This window comes from Rissa tridactyla, chromosome 3, assembly GCF_028500815.1.
Source record: "Rissa tridactyla isolate bRisTri1 chromosome 3, bRisTri1.patW.cur.20221130, whole genome shotgun sequence".
NCBI lineage: Eukaryota > Metazoa > Chordata > Aves > Charadriiformes > Laridae > Rissa > Rissa tridactyla.
Genome location: NC_071468.1, coordinates 100995475 through 101017595, shown reverse-complemented (window position 1 = coordinate 101017595; position 22121 = coordinate 100995475). Strand labels below are relative to the sequence as shown.

General features: G+C 42.2%; 1 protein-coding gene across 1 annotated transcript; it reads right to left on the bottom strand.

Annotated features, from left to right (window-relative positions):
- Nucleotides 1-2743: 2743 nt before the first annotated feature.
- KLHL31 (kelch like family member 31) lies at nt 2744-15179 on the bottom strand. The gene is made up of 3 exons (XM_054196869.1): nt 14987-15179; nt 11490-12693; nt 2744-9599 (listed from the first exon to the last, which is right to left on the bottom strand). Exons 2-3 carry the CDS (start codon nt 12659-12661, stop codon nt 8867-8869), a joined length of 1905 nt encoding a protein of 634 aa, XP_054052844.1. The 5' UTR covers nt 12662-12693; nt 14987-15179; the 3' UTR covers nt 2744-8866.
- Between the last annotated feature and the right edge of the window lie 6942 nt (nt 15180-22121).

Genomic DNA, 22121 nt, shown 5'->3' with positions numbered 1-22121 from the left:
TACTGGGGGGCGTGGGGAGTGTGCAAGCAGCTGTGTGGTGCTAGTTGCTGGCTGGGATTAAATCACAACAACATATTGGCGTACTGACATGGTGTTGCGTGAAAAGGGGCCAAGCGGTTTTGGCAGAAGATAAACCCCCTTGCATTCTCACACTCCTCACTGAGGTGGGAGGCCAGGTGCGGCTAGGTTTAAATTCTGAGTGATGCCCAATTCACCACTATTAGTCCAATCGCGTTTGATATGTATTAAACTATTACGATTTGGATACACTAATAGTGGACTGCACCTTCAGTCCAGTCGTGCTCATGAACTAGCACGGCCACTCTCGAGTCTTTGGTCGCGTTCAGTGAGAAACCGAAACGACTAGCTACTTCAACAGTGCTGTTTATTTAAACAACAGATCTATAGGGTCTTAGGATTGCCGGTGATAAATACGCTGTCTGCAAAGCACGTGCAAATAAAGATATTGTTAAATATACAAAACGTGCGACAAAGTTATAAACAACACAGCCTGGCTGTAAATGTAGGAGAGAGATTCTCTAGAGAGATGTCTAAGTTCCCTGAGGAAACACTTGGTATAATCTAAGTCTTACCCAAAGGCATCCCTACGGGGGGGGAAGAAAGGCTCAGCCTGTCATCTGGTCCTGGCAGTCAGTGATGGAGATCTCCTCAACTTGTTCGTGATGGTGTCTTCCCCGATATCCCCCCTCTCTCGGGCTATTTATAGTATTTTTTATCTTTACAGTGGAGTTTGAGTGATTTTAGTCATAAATACTTTTATTATGATTGGGGTACTCAAGGAGGAGTGGTCGCACCTTGGGGGCGGGTAGCCTCAGGGATGGAGGTCTGTTTTGGTATGTTCTAATGAGCCAAGTTCGCAGAAAGGACAGCATTTCATCAAAATTTGGCAAAATGTTGGCTTAGGTAGCGAGTAGGCCGCTTATCTGTTCCGTAGTACCATCTCGTCCCCATATCTGCTATTCGCCACAAGGGAAGGCCACGGAACAAGCGCGTTCCGTTCCATCCCTCGTGTAGTTTCACAAACAACCTTGTACAGGGAATCGCAGATGTTGCATTCTTCGTGTGCCAGCTGCGGCTGTATTCTACCTCAGAAGCCTCTTGATTTTATGATTTTCCTTAATGTGTGAACAATGCTGTACTTTTGTATTCTTGGCCAATTTAGTAATTATTCCACACATGGACACCCATGCGTTTCTGGACTGCCAAGTAGAGACCAGAGGGGCAAATAAATCCCATCCTCTGGGCTTGACTTAGTGGCCCCCAAATTGACACCTGGTGCCATCTGAGATTCCCTGCAACACCTGGGGCACCTGCACAAGGTACAGGCAGACAACTGAGTCCTGGTCTCCAGACCTGAGGCATAGGTGAGCACACCCACAGGCACACAGTGGCTTTTCAGGTGCCCTGAGGAGCCCAGCTGCTGCTCTAGATGTCCATGGGTCCTGGTTCATGGCTAGCAGACTCACCTGTCTGTGAGCAGCCACAAAGGAGACCTGGTTAGAAGGGGAAAATTACTGATGAGAATAAATTGTGTGCTGAAACATACTGGCAGGGAAAGGTCTGCCAGCCCAGGGCTGCGAGCCTGGGCACTAACCCTGGGAACCACAAGCATCCTTGAAAACTGCGGTCGGGGACCTAGACACGGGAGACAACCCAAGGTACCATCAATAAGTGCAAAAGCAAGGGACTGTAATGGCAACATATCATCTCAGAAGGTGGAAAACAGCATAGAAAAATAAACTTGCTACAAAAGAACAGAAAACAGGATCATCTATTGGCGGTTACAGGTGAAACCGAGAAACTAACAGCATCTATTGGCTGCTTGAAGTAAAGTGTCCTACACCCTCTCATGTCTCCCTGTTACAAAAATAACTTAATTTTTGTCCAAAATGTAGTCTCTCTCACTGAAAACTTGCCAGTTGGATCCCGCGTGAACTTTCCACGAGCCCTTGGACTGTCACCGGGGACTCTGGCTGGCTCCAGACTCCGTGCTGGGGATCCACCTTGAAGGGAGACTCTGTTTGCTACCTCACTGCTTGTGTCTGTCCTCCCCGCTTTTGGGCATGGTTGGGTGTCCCACCCCCGGGATTGGTTTGTTCCTCCCTTTTGGGATGGTTTGGCTCCTTCTGAAATCAGTCTGATTCACTTCATATACTATATACGTTAAGTATATTGTTGATAAATTAGCTTCACTAACGATGAGTTGCAGTAACCTGTACTAGTACATACCTACTTGATTGTTGCTGTCACTGGTTGTACTACCATACTGCTTGATGCTGTTATTGATTGACACCATACTATTGATTAATACTGTCTTACTGATTGCTGATAATAATTTGTAGTATCCTCATATATATTCATTCCTATTCACTTCATTAATCTTTATATTAGCTTTATTAAGCATAGGCGTATTTGCTAGTGGTGAATTTTGTGGTTGCATGCTTGCTAGCAGTGCTTTTTGTGGTATTTGTGGTAATCTGTAATAAAGTAGAGAAGAGGATAAAGCCTCTGTGTCCTTGTGTATGAGGGATTGCTAGGAACCCACCGTCACGAGCTCTGCGCAGCCACAGGCCCGGTAACCCTTCAGGTTGTGACATCTGCCAAATGCCAAAGCACACTGTGAACCAAGCCCTTGGGGTCACAACACAGGGAACGCTTTTTGGTACCTCAGACCCTCTCCTCTGTGGCACGATTTAATTGTTCTTCAGAATTCGGACTAGTATTTTTCCTTGAAATTTAAATGTTTTTATTTCTGAAACTCTTACTCATACAATCCAAATAGAAACATGTTCAATTGCTCATCAAACATCCGATTTACCATCATTTCTCGTTAGGCATTTTGATTACAACAAATGACTGTGAAATTCATTGTTAAAAAGCAAGTTGTTGTCCTTGTAACGAAACGAGAAAGATAAAAGTGGCTCCACGGTCACACTGTGTCGCTTATTGTGAAGGTGGTTGGACATCCCGGGTGTAACAGGGGTTCCAGTTGGCTGATATAAAAGCAAGGCTCAGCACGGGGCTCAGAAAACAAAGCATATTTCAGCTGCAACCAGGCGTTTGGCAGAAAGAGAGTCTTGCACTTTCCAACTGATTTTCCAATAAGAATAATTTGTTTGCGCTGCGTGTCGACAGTTTTATTTAAAGCATACAACAAAAAACACCAACATGCTGTTATTCCTCTTAACGACAACTGCTGCACTACAAATTTTAATTTTTAAGTAGTAACATTCTCACATTACACTTACAGTTTTTTTTTCTGCTGAAATATGTTCCCTTGTGTTATCACAGTCCATCCTTAAAGCGTATAATTAGAAAACCTATTTATATAAGCAATATGTCTAACACTTATAAGCCAGGGAAATGCTTTACACAAATAAGTTATATTTTTAACTTTTCTTGTTGACAAAAAAACTGCCAAGGCAGCAACTAATGTAACATCCAGTGCATCTAAATGTGTGTGTTCCCATTCTTACCAACAGAAATCAACTATGTATTCCTCATAAGCTTACTAATTGCCTATATTTTTATTGAAAATTTAATTTTCATTGAGATAACAATGAACTCATACAAGTCTTTTGCATGGCAAAACTCGTCTGGTATTAACTGAATCTCTCACGCAAGCTATATAGAATCACATATATTTTCCTTTACTCTTTAGGGAACAGAGCTCTGAGCAGTACCACACTTGCAAACGAGCACTGACGACTCATTTTTCACCCCTTTTTTTTTCACAACAGGCATTGCAGAATGTGTCCTTTCCTTTATTGTGGCCACCAGTGATGAGATTTTTTGAATTAGATTCCCAGATGAGCTTTTCTGTAGCGTTCGCCTCTGTGCATCTTCTTTGGTGTCCTGCAAGTCATTCAGTTATGGACGAGAAAAGAGAAAATAAAAGGGACGAGAGCTCCTCCTCTTGCATGGAGGAGTCAAAGTAAAATCTGTGCATTATAACGTTTTTGATTACCTATACAAAGCAGGTCTATAACAAAAGGTTTAGAAGATTCATTGCAAAGAAGTCAGGAGACTATAACAGCACTATGGGCTTCAAATGCCTTCTCCAAGCAGGCAGATTCAGAATTTGAAAAAGATGTCCCAGCTTGGGTAAACTGGATTACAATAGACTGAAAATTCAATTCAGCTGAGAATTCAAGTTACAGGCAATTGAAAATTGAGTCTTGCTTTTCGTAAGAAAGGCTGGGCCACCTCAATTAGGTAACACGAAGAAAGGCTGCTTATGGAAAGATGTGTGTTGAAGTAGGTGCTTCCTTCCAGGACATATTTCTCAAACATCATTGAGAAATGGGAACAAAGTCTTAGTCTACCGACTGTACTAAGGGGCTCCATCTTCCCCTTTCCACTGTCTGGAGCCTCTTGCATCTCCCATCTTGTGTGTTGCACAAAAAAGCCTTGGAGCATACACAGGATTTCATCCATCCCCAAGGCAAAAATCCTTACAGGGAAATCTAGTCTCTAAAAAATTTCATATGGGATCAACTACTCTAGCTTTCAGAATAATATAAAGTGTGGTCTCATTCAGTCACTTCATTCATCATGTACTTTTTCCTGCAAGAACTGCCATTTAAAAATCTCAACACAACACTTTTCAACACCTCACAGCTTAGGCTGATGCTAATTTTGCCTGCTTCCCTCTTTGACCAGCTAGAAGTCAGCACTTAAGCTCACTGGACTCTTGACGGATCCACAGATGATCTTGCAGGTTAACTTCAGGAAGAGATTAAATGACCATGATCTCATCTTGATTAAGAACTAAGCACAAAATCGTCCTTTCAGTGTAACTTTCTGCCAGTAAGTTCCTCCCTCACAACCTTATAACACACCCTCCCATGCACCTACACAAGCATGAATAAAAAAGAAAACAAAACATTATCAAACTGTTTCACTCACAGACTGAAGAAAGCTTATTTTCAGATTTTAATTCCTCGGAAGCACAGATGTTGTCAACTATAAAATGCATGGGCATAAGGAATTTTGAAGATAACAGCATTTTCTTTTATTTTTTTCTTTTACTCTTAGTATAGCATTAAAGAAGATCCCTGTAGTGTTTTAAGAATCTGCATCTCATACACTTGGAGGCCCTCTGCTCTACTTTATATTACCACATGCAGTACTTCCTGAACTGCATTTTAAAACTTCTTTTTGGGATATACAACATTTCAAGTTCAACTGAGATGTTGTTATTAAACATCTGGAGATTGAAAATACCGTACTGGACAATGAAAGAACACCATGCCATAAAACACAACGCACAAACCATTTTTCACAGTTCTAAGAAAACAAGATTGTACATAAAAATGTCACAAATAGCTCAGTACATTGGTATGATCAAAATAATTTTAAGTCCAGCTGATATTGTCACATATTAAAGGCCAAATCCTGGCTCAATTCGCAGTTGAAGCCTAAACAGATGTTAAGAGAAAATAATATAAAGCCACACTGAAGTGCTATACTGATAACAATACCATGTGTTAATCTACCTAAGATTTTTGGCCTGAAGTACGTATCTAATTTGTGCTACGGAAGGACCACATGGCCAGAGGTGCTTGGCTCCTGTCCTAGGACACGTCTTTATGGATTTGTCATGGCCAAGGGCAGTGGAGGCTGAGGAGCAGTGTCCCTTCTGGGTCGGACAGTTTTGGCAGGCATCTGTACCTACTGTGCTGCCAGAATTTGGCCAAGAGTTCGAAATCCTGTACATCTTATTCAGTAGTCCCAGTGAAGCCAATGGAACCATTTTGTGAGTAAGATGAAAAGGATTTGGCCCCCAAAGTTTTTAACCCTTTAAGTAGTAAGAGAGTAGTTTCATTGCACTTAGCCCATCATTCACAACTAACTTTCTACTCGAGCACAGAAGACGGCTGTTGGTCTACAGGAAATGCTGGCTCACAAAGAGGAAAGCGTGCAGCAACGTCTGACTACTCGGAGCATTCTGGAACTGAATTCCTAAAGGGAAAAAGAGACACTCGCGTATGACAATTTCATCCAATGTCTATCTGAGGCCAAAATGATCGTTTCTTCAATTCCTAAAAACCACCTAAATGGGTACCTTAGAAACACTGAATGACTGGAGTCCGTATACAGTTACAATTGGATTTGTGTCTGTGTGTCTTCATCGGACTGGATGGATAAGCTGCTTCACCTAATAATACGAAAATTTTACAAAAAAGTATTGGAGCAGATGGATTTTTCAAAGAGCTTCCTAAATACTTTTATATGGAACACATGGTCACGACTTTGGGAAAAGCGAAATTTTGCTGACATCCACAAAAAGCTTTTGGTGACTGGAATGGGCAAGAACAGCACTTTTGTATTTAAACCAAAGTAATCTTACTTTGCTACACAACTCCATGTTTTGTTCTGTGACTGTGGGTTTGAATTATTATTCATGAGAACTAAACAGGATAAAGAATAACTGTATGCAAATTAAATTAATTAAAACTATATGACAGCGCTGCTCTGACCAAAAGTCACTGTAATGCTGTATATTCTAATAACACGCAGCACTCAAAAATAGAATTTGGGATTTAAAACTGTATGATGAGGTTGCAGACATGAACTCTTAAGTTAGAACTGGAAAACAGGACCAAGGACGATGGAGTTTAATCCCGACCAACGGAGTGAATTACTTCATCTCTAATACTGTGTCACGCTCACGATGATCCTCAATATGCAGCTGCAACAAAGCTACAAAGAGCAGAGTACGAGTCCTGAAAATGCTTGCCTCAACAATATCTGCACTTACAGATGATTTTATGGCGTTCTCCTTTTGCAAATGAGATAAAAATCTGGCTGCCTTGTAAACGCAGCGAAGAGCATGCCTTCTCATTGGCACCGCAGCCTGGAGGTGTCAACGATAACCTGAGGAAACTGCATGGGAAGCCTCTAGGAATCGGTTAAGGGGAGTGAACTTCTACCCTTCTGGTTATATTAAATCATTTTAGTTCCTTGCATTGCTTCTTTCCTTCCACAACAGAAGGATGTAGACATTTAGTGCTGAGGCCTTTGGTATCAAATTCTCAGGAACATTATAGGCTGCATATCCCTTTGGCTAAGGGAATAGGATTCAGTTTCATGCTTAATTCCCCCACTGCATGCTGAAATTAGGAAGAAAAGGTTTTTGAAGGTAATCTGAATTAAGCAAATACTTCACTCTACTCACTGGGAAAACTTCACAGACTTCAAGAGGCACAGCATTAGTCTAGCCTTTGGAAAAAATATGAATAAAAGCTCCTCAAAAAATAAACAAGGCTGTAATGAAGCCTTCAAAAGGAGTCATATAGTAGTATGCCCGGGAAAAGGTCAGTTTGTGTGATGTTGCGCCAGGGGAGGTTTTATTAGGAAAAATTTTTACACTGAAAGTGTTATCAAGCATTGGAAGAGGCTGCCCAGGGAAGTGGTTGAGGCACCATCCCTGGTGGTATTTAAAAGATGGGTAGACATAGCGCTTAGAGATAGGGGCTAGTGATGGGTTTTGTCAGAGTTAGGTTGATGGTTGGACTAGATGATCTGAAAGGTCCCTTCCAACCTAGGCGATTCCATGATTTTATGATGTTGTGCCTACACCTGGTAAGAAAGGCGTTAAAGTATCTCTTTGTTATTATTAAGCAAAGTCTCTTTGATTTCATCCTGTTTTCCCATTATTCACCATTTCCCACACATGTACCCTGCTCTTAAAGGCATATCCTGCAGTTTTTATTCCATCTTTGCTCCTCACTCCACTGGGAATTTGTCAGAATAATACTGAGTAGGAGGGACACTCTGTGTATCTTCTCTGCTCCTAGCCCTTGGTGCCTCCTGGCATGAGCTCAGTTTCCAGGTTTTGGCCGTGCTGCAGCAGCTCCTAACTCCTTGCATTGGTGAGGACCTTCTCAGATGAGAAGATGACCCAGAGGTACATTCCTACACAGATGGGAAGTGTAGGAACAGGAGGAGACACACTGACTGGTCTTCATGCCTTCCACCTGGAGAGACAGGAGAGCCTCCCTGGCGTGAGGAGGAGGATGGGGCAGCGGTCTGCTCCTTGGTGTACGCATGGAGGTCAGGACAGCAATCTGGCACCCAAGGCAGCCCTTGCGGCTGGTCCACAATGCTTACAGGAGCTAAGGCATTTTGTGGATTCAGGTCTTGAAGGCTGTATCACAGCATTAGATATGAGAATTAAAGGGTTTCATGGCAGAAGACAGTGATCTCTTTCTAACTTCAGAAGGAGAAAATATTTTGAGAAATTTTCTGTGAGTGCCACTGCCCCAAAAGGAAAGTATGCACGTGCTACATGCTATATTTTTTTTTGTTTTTCTTTTTTCCTTCTGTTTGTCAAAATAGAAAAAGCTTAGAAAAGAACAAAACTGAGCACTTTTATAATGACATGGCACATTTCTGATGTATGTTGAGATTTATTACTAGCAATATTTGACTTTCAATTTGGGTTCTGAAAGCATTTAAAACTCAATATTAAAAAAGCCTCACAACAATCTTCTGAAGCAAGTTTATCTCTATTTTACAGGTAAGGAAACCGAGGCACAAAGAAATTAAATGATTTGCCACAGATAGTATGGTGAGTCAGTGGCAAAATCAGGAAAAGAAAGAAATTCTGCAGTTATGGGTTAACTCTCTCTTCCTGCTAAGAACATTCATATTATCCCTAACATGCTGTTTCACGCCACCTGTATTAAAGATCATGAAAACTGGCCAATTTGCACTGTTAAAACTCTTGCAAAGCCAATGATTTTTTTTTTCCCATATAAACACAAAAATGCTACTTAAAGGGTTAATTATACTGCTGTGCTGGTAAACATTTTTTCTTTGTTGCTGGTTAGACCCGTATTCAAATACTGACTGGGACAGAAGAGACTGAGCTGGCCCTGGACTCCCTTGTCTTGGTGTTGGGCATGGATATCGTACAACAGGATACCCCCACTGTGGCCTCGGGCAGCTCATCTTCCTCTGTCCATTCGTTGAGATCCGGGTTATAGCACTGAATGCACTTCTTATATTTTTTCTCTATTTCATTCCAGCCACCCACTAAATAAATTTTCCCGTTAAGGGTGGAGGCGCCAGCCGTGCTAACTCCGGTTTGAAGAGGCGCCGCGTAACTCCATTGCCCTGTGTAAGGACTGTAACACTCCACGGGGAGAACGTCCACCCTTTCAGCTCGCCCCCCCAGCTGAGACCCACCCATGACGTAGACCCTCTCCAGAAGGGACACCGCGCAGTGCCACCCCCTTGGGGTGCTGAGGCTGGACTTATCCTGCCAGCTATCTTTGCTGGGGTCGTACATGCACACCGAGCGAGAGTAAGCGTTATTAATGTAACCTCCTGTCACCAGGATGCGACCATCCACCACCGCGCTGGCGTGGCAGCACCTGGGCACCTCCAGAGGTGCCTTCATCTGCCACTGGTTAGTTGCGGGCACATAGCATTCGACCGAGGAGAGGCACCCCTCAGAGTTGCGACCTCCCACTGCAAAAAGGAGGCCATTGAACACATTCAGGCTAAAGTGGGTGCGCCGCTGATTCATGTTTGCCAGGTGAATCCAGGTGTTGAAACGAGGATCGTATCTGGAAGCATTAAAAAAAGAGGGTAACTGTCTCGCGTACTCCGCTGCTAAATTCTACAGTCCTGTCTCTGTCCCACTACTGCTGCAGCTGCGGCGTTGCTAAAGTTTTAGTTATTTATTTAGCCCATCAGAAGTCAGTGGAATGAAACTGGTATTCCTGGTTAAATTTCCAAATAAATTTAACTTTTGATTAGAGAAAAAAAATTGTTTGTATCATTCAAACCTAGCATTATTTCAATAAAGTAAATCTGACTTTTTCCTGTAATTCAATTTTGTATAATAACCTCATTAGAATATTGGAAAGAGGTACTTTCAATTGTGTGTTGAAATTTTAGAAGTTTTTTTGCAATTTACACCTACAGCAAAGATGTCAAAATTTACTCAAAGGGTTTTAAAAAATGTTAGGTGGTGATTTATACATCTTTTTAGTACTTTCTAAATAGTAAGTATTCCTTCCCTGCCACTCATATGGAGAAAGAATTATGTGGAAAGAACATCTTTGCTTCCTAACACCATACCTATCCGAAATAACATTCTCTGTTGCTGACATTTAAATGAGCAATTCTGAAGTAGGGAATAGCATGTTATGACTCCTGAAGGAGCTGGGTGAGGTACATTAGTTGGTCCACACATTTCTCTTGTTGCACGCTGAGGCGGCCAGAGAATCACACGAGAAAAAGACTATGGGAAAGTAAATAATAATTGTTATCTGTCGTACTGCATTGTCATCTGCAGCTCTGAAAGCAAGTCCACAGACAGACTGATGTGACTTGACACGCTTGAGGTGAATGGCAGAACAGGGAGCAGAACCCATCCAGCCACGGACCACGAGAATTTCCCCACCACCTCCCCACCATCAAGGTGTGCACCAAGCACACAGCTCCTTGTGAGAACATGAGGCATAGCTTAAAAGCAGAAAGTTGGGAGAACAACAACATAATCTCCTTTATGTGAGATATTTTTCTGACAAAGCAGATTACACAATAAAAATGATCTAGAGAAGGTTCCTTATTCGTTAACTTTGCATGTTGGTTGATGTCTTCAGAAGTTATCTGAATGTTCCTTCCGGGAGCAGAAAAGGAAGCATTGGTGGACTGTGACTGTGTATCGCCATTGCATGGCCGTACTCTGGTTATAGATAAAAAGCTGAGTTGTGTCACCTCCAGCCTTTGCTTCAAGCTATTTTGTGTCATTAGCTCTTAGGCTGAACTCTTTAAAAGAGAGTTCCATCCATTTGACTACTGCATGTCAGCCTATGCATTCTTCTGACCTTGCTATCACCAGTGCAGTCCTTGGATGACTATAGATACAGATAGGAACTGGAATATTTCAGAAGTGAGATATTATTTGGAGCACACTGTAGAAGAGAAATACAGCCTTCCAAGAGATGGTGACATTGTTTTCAAAATCTCAATAAATAAAAGAGCTAAAGGATATGAAATACAGCTCTTGAAAATATGGTGGATGGTGCATAAAAAGTCAAGATTATAATACCTAGAAGGTGGCTTGCAGAACTTTCTGTTAGGCATCAGAAGCTCCTGAAATTTAAAAAGTCTCACCTTGTCTGATTTGGTGTATTTAATGGTACCTTAGAACATCCAAGAACTTCCTATTTATGTTTCTATTTGTTTCCTCCATGTGGAGGAAGTTTTCTCTGTCTTCCTCACTTCTCATTGTGCATGTGTAACCATGGTGAACTTTTTGCATAACTACAGTTGCGTATTTCTGTTCATTCAAATCTTAATATAGAATAGCACCCATACCTCCCCAACCTTCTCCCCTTCCTTTTTATCTGAGCAGTTCACACTGCACATCACAAACCAGCTTGGTCTATCTACCTGCATTGTTTGGAATTGATCTCTCCATCCCTTTTAAATAAATAACCCGTTACCTGCAGAAATTGCTGACTGCATGCTTAGCTTGGTTCCTGGCATCGTTCTGGTCTTCCCCACCAGCCACATAGAGAAATCCATCCATCACCGTCACACACTGATTAAAACTTTTAGCAGGCATTTCACTCAGCTTTTTCCATCCATTTTCCGGATCTCTGTACAAGATGTCTCTGCTAAGAGACTTTTCTGTTAGCGCAGGACGTCCCCCTACAGTAACTAAGACTCTGAAACCTCCACGGATCCTCGTTCTTCTGGACTGCAGTGTATTCTGGTGGTAGGGAAGCAAATGATAGTTCATGGCATCCACTAGGAGCTTATGGCAGTCAGCATCTTGCATCATTCTCGGCACAGTTTGAACATAATTGACAAGGTCTTGAGCTGAGATGGTACCAAAGCGGATGTTACCTAAGAGATCGGCAGCAAACTTTACTCTTTTTTGGTCAAATTCCAGCCATTTTATTGCAATCTGGAATGCAACAATTTCAGAAGGCAACTGCAAGTCGTCATCTGCAAGAAGTTCGTTAATCTGATCAAAAGTAAGTTTTAAGAACTGATCCGTTTCTGAAAATTCAATGAAGTTGTCTCTAATAAATTTGTGTGCTGCTTCCTTAGTTGTTTTTAGTCCATATGTTTCTGCAATATTGGCCACGTACATACAATTCTCAACATTGATTTCTTGGATCAGAAAATCACAGCACATCTTTACAAGGGTGTGAATCTGCAGATAAATTGCTGTGGAAATAATACTACCTATTGTATAAAGTGAGAGAGTAAGTTTTCCAGTGTAAGCATAGGTGATAACAGTAGCTAGACCCAACGGGGATACGTCATTGAGGTCTACTCGTTGAGTGGAGGGATCTTTCTTTAAGATGTTATGAAAGTAGTCACTGCTTGAAGCCATCACCACCTTATGAACACTGAAGGATTTGGTTTTGGTACTGATAGTCAAATCACAAAGAAAATTTTCTTGTCTCATTCTGCTTAGACCTTCCAAGAGATTTGGGCTATATGATGGGTCGGAAACTTCAGATGAGATGCAGCTGAAACCATTTCCTCCATCTAAGAGTCCATTCAAGACATTTAGTTTACTGAGGGGGCCATCTTCTACAATGATAGTCATTTCATTGATATCTGCTTTGTTCTTCTTCACATTCTTCTTCTTAGGGGCCATGACTGCAATGAAATATTACAGCCAAGGGCTTGCTAAAAATAAAATTAAAACATTTAGAGCGACACTGCAGTAGTGAAATTTAATAGCGGAATGATTATGCAACAAATCTAACCTTTGTCAATACATATAAACGCCACAAAACCACAACAGACAGGATAATATATCTTCCTAAGAGCTATTATACTGTCCTAGATTGTAGTGTGGATGCTTATTAATAACAATGGATACTCACATTGTGAAGAATACACCTACAACACCTAAAAAGAATTCCGTTTTTTAATAACAAGATCATAAAAATAACATTCCCCTAGTGTCACCACATTCAAAGAGTTAAATTCTCTTTCTAAACATTAAATGACTTTGTCAGAGCATAAAATCTTGTAAATATATATTTAAAGCAGCCAGGCTCTAGATATGAAATTCATTAGTCTGAAGCGTAGGAAAGATATGGGCCCCCAGCTTTGCTCATCCTTACTCCAGGGCTAGTACAGACTTACAGGCAAGATCAGAATTCGACCAGGAAATAATAAGAGTGAGAGAAATTCTTTAAAAAAAGAGGCAACACAAGACATAAATACAAAGTGAATTTTAGTATGATGTAGTGTTGATTTTAGATTTAGTATCTGCTCCAAATTGCTTCCAGGTTTTTGTAACTTTTGATTTTCTAGACTGATGATATTCTACTTCCCATGTCAGATTCACAAATGCATTCTACTCATAGCACACTTTGCTTGCTTTTCAATATCAGTAATTTGAAACACAATCCTACATTTAGGATTTTGTCTAACTTTTATTTGAGAAAAACGTCACGCAAATACTAGCAGGGTGTGTTATTTTAAACAAGTTCTGTATGTGTGAAGGGTAAGAATTACTCCCATTTTGTTAGAACGGATATTCGAATTAGACTTATCAACTCGAGGCAAGTTCCAGCTCTTGCTGAAATGAAGGGCCAAGTTTTTGTCAAATGCAATGTCAGATGGCCCCTAGGTAATTTTCAAAGGAGCTATTTCAAATAAATGTATGTATATGCAAATACACCTTGACGGAAAGCACTGATCTTCAGCAACACAGTTAAAAGAGAATCGCTGAGATCAGCATTCAAATATAGCATTTATCTTCAATATATCCATTGATTTTAAAACAATTTACACCAGCTAATTTTCTCTGAGATGCTTGCTCTCATTCATGAAGACATGCTACCTAACATAAACCATAAAACAAACAACTGGATTATTTTAGGTAACTTTTAATAAAAAAAACTCCAGTAGTATTTCAGTCTAAAATCTCAGCACATCAATTTTTCCTTAAGCACACAGCGCATAACAAAACGTGAATTCAGTTATAGAAAGGAATGGCTGCTGCCTGTGAGCACCAGGATTTTTTATTTTATTTTTTTGCTGCTGGGTGACGACCGTGTGCAGAGCAGGCGAGGGAGAAGGCCATGTGTGCCGAAAAGTGTCACTGACGTGAGCCGCGATCCCCAAAATGTCGGTGTGCCAGCGCGGGGGTCAGCTGCTGCCTGGCTCCCCCCGCTCCGGCTGCATTCCAGGAGCTCCATCTGTTGAGACCCATCAGAGTCACCTCCCAGAATAGCAACCTCCCAGCAGCTTGCCATTTTAAGACAGGTTCAAACGAAGGTATAGCTGGTGTTTTAGTATACTTTCGTGGTCTAATGCAACTTTTTGGCAAAAAAACCATGCTATCACAAGTGTCACGTATGTTTCTTGACATAGAATAAAAGCAAAATTAAACTTTCGGATGTTTTTGCATGTTACCCACGTAGTTATAGCTTTGCATATTAATAGCCACAGCTTTATAGTTGGCAAGGGCGTATTCTTTTTGGCAGTCATATTTGTGTTTCTAAATATTTTGAGAGACCCATAACTTAAAAATTTTAACACCTGCAGCATTTAACGTTTATTGTCTCGCTGCATCATTGCTGAGCTCATTTAAATATATGACATTTTAAGCTCTCTGTTCAAAAATGTCCACTCCCCAAAGTTTTTTTGTGAAAAACACTTTTCTATCAGCAGAAATACGAGCAACTAGTTTAGTGTATAAGCACATACGTGACAAGACATGCAAAAACAGTGAAACAAATCAAACGATGCCATCATAAATCCAAGTGACTGAACTTTGAAAGCCCTGCATGATTTGGTTTTCTATAGCCATTTGCTTTCACCTAATTTATTTTAGCTTAAGAAAAAATCATGCCTAAGGACACTCAGGGTCCCAAAACAATGCATTCAAACAACCAACCTTCCCCCCTCCTTTAAAATGTTACTTCTAACCACTATCAAAGTGAGGAGTTAAAAAACCCCTTACCCTCCTCAGAAAAAGGGTGTCCCAGAACTGTCCAAGAAGCTGTCAGTGAAAATGCCTCTTCCTTGGAAAAATGAGAAGACAAAAAGAGAGGAAGTGTGGTAAAAAAGAGAGAGAAAGATCACAGGCCACTTGGTAAGTCCCACCTTGTGGTTTCCAATGTGACGCTTTGCTGTCACGGTCAGCAAAAGAGACTGGAGCCTGCGCTCGGGTGCTCTTTAAAATGACCCCTCCTCTCCGTGCCTCGCTCCCTGCCTCTGCCCAGCCACGGGAGCTCAGCTTCCCCAGGCTGCCTGGCCTCCGTAAACCCGGGGGACAAGCCTGGACCCTCCAAATGCAGTGGTACAAGGGAGCAAAGAGAGGGGAACGTGAATATAGTAGGTAGATCCACAGCAGGCAATAATTGTACCATCTAAGTGTGGACCACTGGGTTCCCCGCCTCAAAATTGGGTACCTGGGTGAAAGCCAGTATGCTCAGAGAGGGGGACAGGTTTAGATTGGACATAAGAAAGATATTTTTTGCGATGAGGGTGGTGAGACAGTGGAACAGGTTGCCTAGAGAAGCTGTGGATGTTGCTGGAAGTGTTCAAGGACAGGACGGATGGGGCTTTGAGCACCCTGACCTACTGAAAGATGTCCCATGGCAGGGGGTTTGGACTAGATGATCTTTGAAGGTCCCTTCCAACCCAAACCATTCTTTGGTCTCTTCCAACACAAACCAATGATATTATCCTATGATCTGAAATAACCAGCAGGAAATGCCAAGGAAAAGGTGGCACTTTAGTTCCACTTTCTTAGGATTTCCATACTTAACTCTGGGCAGAGAGAAGGAGACAGGCTGATGGGGATTCACAGCCATGTCCTATTTCTTGGAATTAGGTTGCTGCTTCCATAAAGACTTGCCTCAGCTTTCAAGGATACTGGCTTACATCCTCTGATATATTTGCAAAGAGACGTGAGCATCGATCTTCTGTCTTGCAAGAAGGTATCCTAACTTGTGGATTATACCATACACCCTTTTTTACCTCCACCTCTTGCCAGACAACCTCAGGAATAATATAAAGCCAAACCTCCACATCCCAGGAGAATCTCTCCCACGGGAGAGATAAAAGGGGTGTGAGTGACTGCACGGGAAGGGAAGGATATTGGGGAAATGGAAGTCAGAGAAAGGAAAGATTTTCTCTTGGCTGTACTTTGTGTAATGCTTCATCTGGTAGATTTATTGGATTACCTCCAGGCTCAGATGGGCTATTACAACTACTGCTGCAAAATAACACTTGTCGTTTTGAACAAAAGGCCATCTCTGTGCTAGTGGAGTTACAAAAAGTTACAAAGTAAAAATGAAAAAAACAGAATAGGGAATTATAGTCGATAAAACATGTGAAATTAGAGTGACGGAGATGGACATGAAGCCAAGCTCTCCCAACAGCACCAAGGTAACAAACTTTCCTTGCGAACAACAGGGCTATAGATGTGAAAAAATAAGGACAAAGCATTATTTTAGGACATATTTTAGGAACTTCTCCTTACTATACTATTAGATTCCTATTGCCTCAAATATATAACTCAGTATAACATCAACTCAATATGTAGGATGACTGCTATCATCATCTTAACACATTTCAATATATTTTAGTTTACCAGTTCAACATAATTATAAAATTCCTTACATGGACAATTATCCTTAACTTTTTTTGAAACTCCGCCTTAAAAGGATCAGCTGTAATGATTTTTACACAAAGAATATATTCCCCACTCTGCTTCATGAGTTTGAGGAACTTGTAAAATTAACCTGTAAAAAACTTGTAAAAAAAGCTTTTGTAGATAGAACAGGCATATTTCTAAAAGAAGACTCCCAAACATATAAATACTAATGAACCTGAGTTACTCAGTGTTCCCTGTTCTAACAGCTCATGCCCAGACTTTTATCAATTTTTATAATTTTAAGATGTCCTCAAAACCCAACATTTTTCAGAGAAATAATATCTTTTTTTTCTTTTGTTATTTTTCAGTTAGGTTTTTTTTTTGATAAAGGGGACTCTTCTTCTCCAGAATGAATACACTATCATGATCTGTAGAAAATAAAGGATTATTCTAATTTTCATACCATACCTTTAAAATTTACTAGCACATTGTAAAATAAATTTAAATCTTATGCAGTCTCTACAAATGTGTTTCCAACACCCTTATATGATTCACTGTTAAAAAAAACAAACAACACAATGGGGAAATATCCTCACTGAAAATACAAAACTAATTTCTAATTTCCCGAAAATGCTGAACATGCTTTGAGCTGCGCAGTATAGAGATAACCATCTTGTGGGGCATGCCTTGATGACTCAATGTAATAACGCTGACGCAATCAAACATCTCCCATAGTTCTGAAACTTTGGTTGTACATTAGGGCAAAACCCACAAAACCTTTAGTTACTCGGTCTTCAAGATCAGAGGACAACTGATGGCATACTTGGCTATTATGTGTCATGCAAGCTGGTCTGGGAACTAGTCACTCTCAATTTCCATTAATTTGCCCATAACAAAGTGTTTTAAAAAATAACCATTACCAGGATTAGCTGCAGATCATGACACATTTTTTTAAAATCAAACTTTGATTTTTAAAATCAAACTTTGATTTAATAAATTTTTAAATTTTCAGATATGCTTAACATTGTTTCCTTTGTATCTTGAAAATGACCTGTTATCTTTCTGCTTATTTCCTTTCCAATGACATAGAAACTAATTACTGTAAAATACTTTTATATTGATTGAAGTCCTTGCAATCAAGTTATGAATTATCATCACAGTTAAAAGAGGGGGTAGCACATTTTTGGCAATATTTTAAACCTGTCAAGATGCATCCTTTTAGGTATAAGCGAATCTTGGTGAAAAAATACTTAATTTGCTCCATAGTCAACTGGTCTATGTGAGTGACTAAGGACAATACTATCAATGCACGCAGCCGTAGCAAGTCATGTAGTAATGTTTCAACATTTTTAGTGGAAAAAAAGCACAAACCTTTCAAGAGCCCAATAAACAAGAATAATTGTTACTATTTGTTCCATGTGCACGAGTCAGAATCAGCAATAGGGAACATTGTTCTTTCACCAAAAATAGGCCTTAAGGCAATTATAACCATCTTTTCTAATCCATGCACAAACATTATTGCAGCCTTTCTGGAAAACGTAAAGCCTTTTCTTTGAAGTCAACATGTTTTGATTTGTTGGTGGAATGCAAGCGTCACAGCCATTGCCACATGGAGATCTACCTTGGCCAACTAAAGATGTCAACAAAACTCAGGCGCAGCTTTAGACCGTGACTGCTTTGTTTGCTCTGAGCCCTTTGTGTATGCTCATCCAAATACTACACACCCCCAAAGCCCATACTTAGTTCACTATCATAAATAGTTACGAAAAATATCTTTAAATGCATTAGTCTGAATGTATTGAGCAATCACAACAATAATGCCTTTAGGAAGGCTGAAGCTCCTTATGCAGATAACTGTGAAAGAATATTGAATTTCAGTTGGAATGGCAGACTTTTCAGTACAAAGATGGAAAAGAAACTGGTTTTCTTTTTAAGCTGCTGAGTAAACGTACAAACTACTGCTATTTAGGATCAAATGCACTGGCCCTGATTTCACAGAAGGTGGCTTTGAAGAAATGTGTTCAGCAAGACACCCAACCCCAGGCGGGTCACTCAGACCTCCCCCAGTCCTCATGCACTTGCTCCCAGTTCATTGCCTGATTTTGCCCAGCCAAGCCTCTCACATCGGTCCACCCCCTGAAACTCTCCCCTAGCTCTTCTCCTTAGCTCATACAAAGCCTATTTCTCTTTCTGGTTTCCCTCTTTCCTCGGCAACTCACCGAGTACTGACAGTGCATGGAGAGGACCCTAGGGATGAGATGACAGCTTGCAAGCCTTGGAGAGGAGCTGATGGCACAACACAGCTCTCAAGCATGTAGTGACAGAGCAATTATTAGAGCTATATTTTTGTGCGTGGCAACCCCACTTCTTCCTAACAGGAGTCCCGCATCCATGCCAAATGAACAGATCCTCGTTAACGATCTGCACTGGCCAGCAGTTGTGAAGGACCAAGTAAACTTGGAATTCTTTCCTCTGCCAAAGTTATGACAGGTGATATAAGAAATGCCACAGTTAGATCTGGGCTAGAAACATTTTTCTTGTTCTAGGAAGGTTTTTGAGATTTTAAATGTTTTCTTCTTCTTCACTGGCATGAAATCATAATCTTTCAGAATAACTGGTCAGAAGTGCAGCAAGGAGATATTCCTCATCCCAGAAAACCCAGTAACTTGATAATTAAGGCTTTCAAACAACATATGGGAAACCCAGCTTCAATTGTATAATCCATATGAAAATCTAAGCCTCAATTTCTCTACTCAAAGATTACCTTAACCATAATGCTGGTGTGGGCTGAATCTCTTCCAAGATTTCTTCTGTATAAATGCCACTTGGTATAAGTAATTTCATATTATTAGAGTCAGAAAAATAAAGAAAGAGTAACTAGTTGCGGGTAGACGATTTTAAGGTAGGGTTGATGAAGTCTCTACACACTGTGAAGATGAGTTACTTATTTCTGTGAAATCAAAGATGAGCATGGGAACTGGAGAGCCAGTCTGCAACAGGGACCTAGATCTGTTTTTTCCATATGCAACCTGAGCGCCTTACCTACTGTATTGCACTGCCAGCTATTTTGGTTTCTCTGCTGATAATTTGCTATATGCTGTGCCAAGCTGTAATAAGATCTATTTTGCAAGAGTAGTAACCCTAACATGCAAATACCAGACTTTTGCCTACTTAAATTTCCCCTGTAATTCAGACTGGATACACTCTTTTAAACACTTCCCCAAAACACTGCTTTAAAGAGTGAAAGGTGTTCTAGATATCTATGTTAATTATACCTACATTAACTTCCGTGGAGATAATGCAAACACAGATTTTTTTAGGAGGGACTCATTCAGCTTGGAGCCTTTCACGCACATGCTCAGCCCCAGCAAGCTCCACGGCAGAGCTCCTGTTTCAACTACACAGTTCCTGCAGCACCAAAGACCGATTCCCTGCCCTATGTTTTTTGTGACCTTCGGTAAGCCAGAGGAGCTACACTGAAAGTCGGAGGACCCAAAAGCGCTCTGTCCCCCTCAAAAAAAAAAAAAAAAAAAAAAAAAAAAAGGCAAAAAAAAAGCATTAGCGATCAGGCTGTAAATAAGGCAGGAACGATAGAAAAGGATGCCCTCTTCAGCCTGAATGCTGCCTTCACTGCCTTCACCTGCAGGTTAGGACTGCAGCAGCATGCCTGCGGGCACAGTCATGCCTTTATGGGCTTGGCCTTGCTATCAGAACAGGTGAGGGGTTGACTCGCTGGAAAGCAGCTCTGCAGAGAGGGGCCTGGGAGGCCGGGTGTACAACAGGATGACCATGAGCCAGCAATGTGCCCTTGTGGCCAAGAAGGCCAATGGTCTCCTGGGGTGCATTAAAAAGAGCGTGGCCAGCAGGTCGAGGGAGGTCATCCTCCCCCTCTACTCTGCCCTGGTGAGGCCACACCTGGAGTACTGTGTCCAGTTCTGGGCTCCCCGGTTCAAGAAGGACCAGGAACTGCTGGAGAGAGTCCAGCGGAGGGCTACAAAGATGATCAAGGGACTGGAGCACCTCTCTCATGAGGAAAGGCTGAGAGACCTGGGTCTGTTTAGCCTGGAGAAGACTGAAAGGGGATCTCATCAACGCTTATAAATATCTAAAGGGCAGGTGTCAAAAGGCCGGGGCCAGACTCTTTTCAGTCATGCCCAGCTACAGGACAAGGGGCAAGGGGCACAAACTGGAACACAGGAAATTCCATCTCAACATGAGGAAAAACTTCTTTCCTTTGAGGGTGGCAGAGCACTGGAACAGGCTGCCCAGAGAGGTGGTGGAGTCTCCAACTCTGGAGATCTCAAAACCTGCCTGGACACGTTCCTGTGCAACCTGCTCTAGGTGAATCTGCTTTGGCAGGGGGGTTGGACTAGATGATCTCTGACAACCCCTACAATTCTGTGATTCTGTGATGAGCCAACAGCCCGGCAGGGAACAGCCACTTTGGGTCAGTCCCTGCTGGCTGTGCCTGGCTCTGTGGGACTGCTGACCAGAGCTTGGGCCCAGCCCCAGGACACATCTGTCTGCACCACCTCTCAGGAGGGCCCCGGCATGGTTCGGGCCCTGACCATTGACCCCCGTCCGTGAAATCATAGAATCACAGAATGGTTTGGGTTGAAAGGGACCTTAAAGATCATCTAGTTCCAACCCCCTGCCCTGGGCAGGGACACCTCCCATTAGTCCAGGCTGCTCAAAGCCCCATCCAGCCTGGCCTTGAACACTTCCAGGGATGGGGCATCCACAACCTCCCTCGGCAACCTGTTCCACTGCCTCACCACCTTCATAGTGAAAAATTTCTTCATGATATCTAATCTGAATCTCCCCTCTTCCAGTTTGAAGCCATTACCCCTCATCCTATCACTACATACCCTTGTAAAAAGGTATTTTTTACTCCAGCTTTCTTGTAGGCCCCCTTCAGGTACTGGAAAGCTGCTATAAGTTCTCCCCAGAGCCTTCTCTTCTCCAGGCTGAACAACCCCAGCTCTCTCAGCCTGTCTTCATAGCAGACGTGCTCCAGCCCTCGGATCATTTTTGGACCTCCTCTGGACCTGTTCCAACAGGTCCATGTCCTTCCTGTGCTGAGGGCTCCAGAGCTGGACACAGTACTCCAGGTGGGGTCTCACGAGATCAGAGCAGAGGGGCAGAATCACCTCTCTGGATCTGCTGGCCACGCTTCTTTTGATGCAGCCCAGGATGCGGTTGGCTTTCTGGGCTTCGAGCGCACATTGACGGATCATGTCCAGCTTTTCATCCACCAACACCTCCAAGTCCTTCTCCTCAGGGCTGCTCTCAAGGCATTCTCCGGGGAAAAGCTCAGAGGCCGGGTCGGGGCAGCGCTCCGCTTGGGTGAGCAGCCTGGGACGGATCGGAGGGGCAGAAGGCTGGGGTGGGAGCTGACGGCGCTGCAGCCTGGCGGAGACCGGGAAAGGCGCAGCCGCCAGCCCGCTACCCTGCGGCAGGGCCGGACCGGGCCTCTCCACCGCCTATGGCGGGG

Coding starts and splice junctions, on each gene's coding strand:
- KLHL31 (XM_054196869.1), bottom strand. CDS start 12,661: ATGGCCCCTAAGAAGAAGAATGTGAAGAAGAACAAAGCAGATATCAAT. Junction 9,600..11,489: donor GCAGTCAGCAATTTCTGCAG/GTAACGGGTTAT, acceptor TAATGCTTCCAG/ATACGATCCTCGTTTCAACA.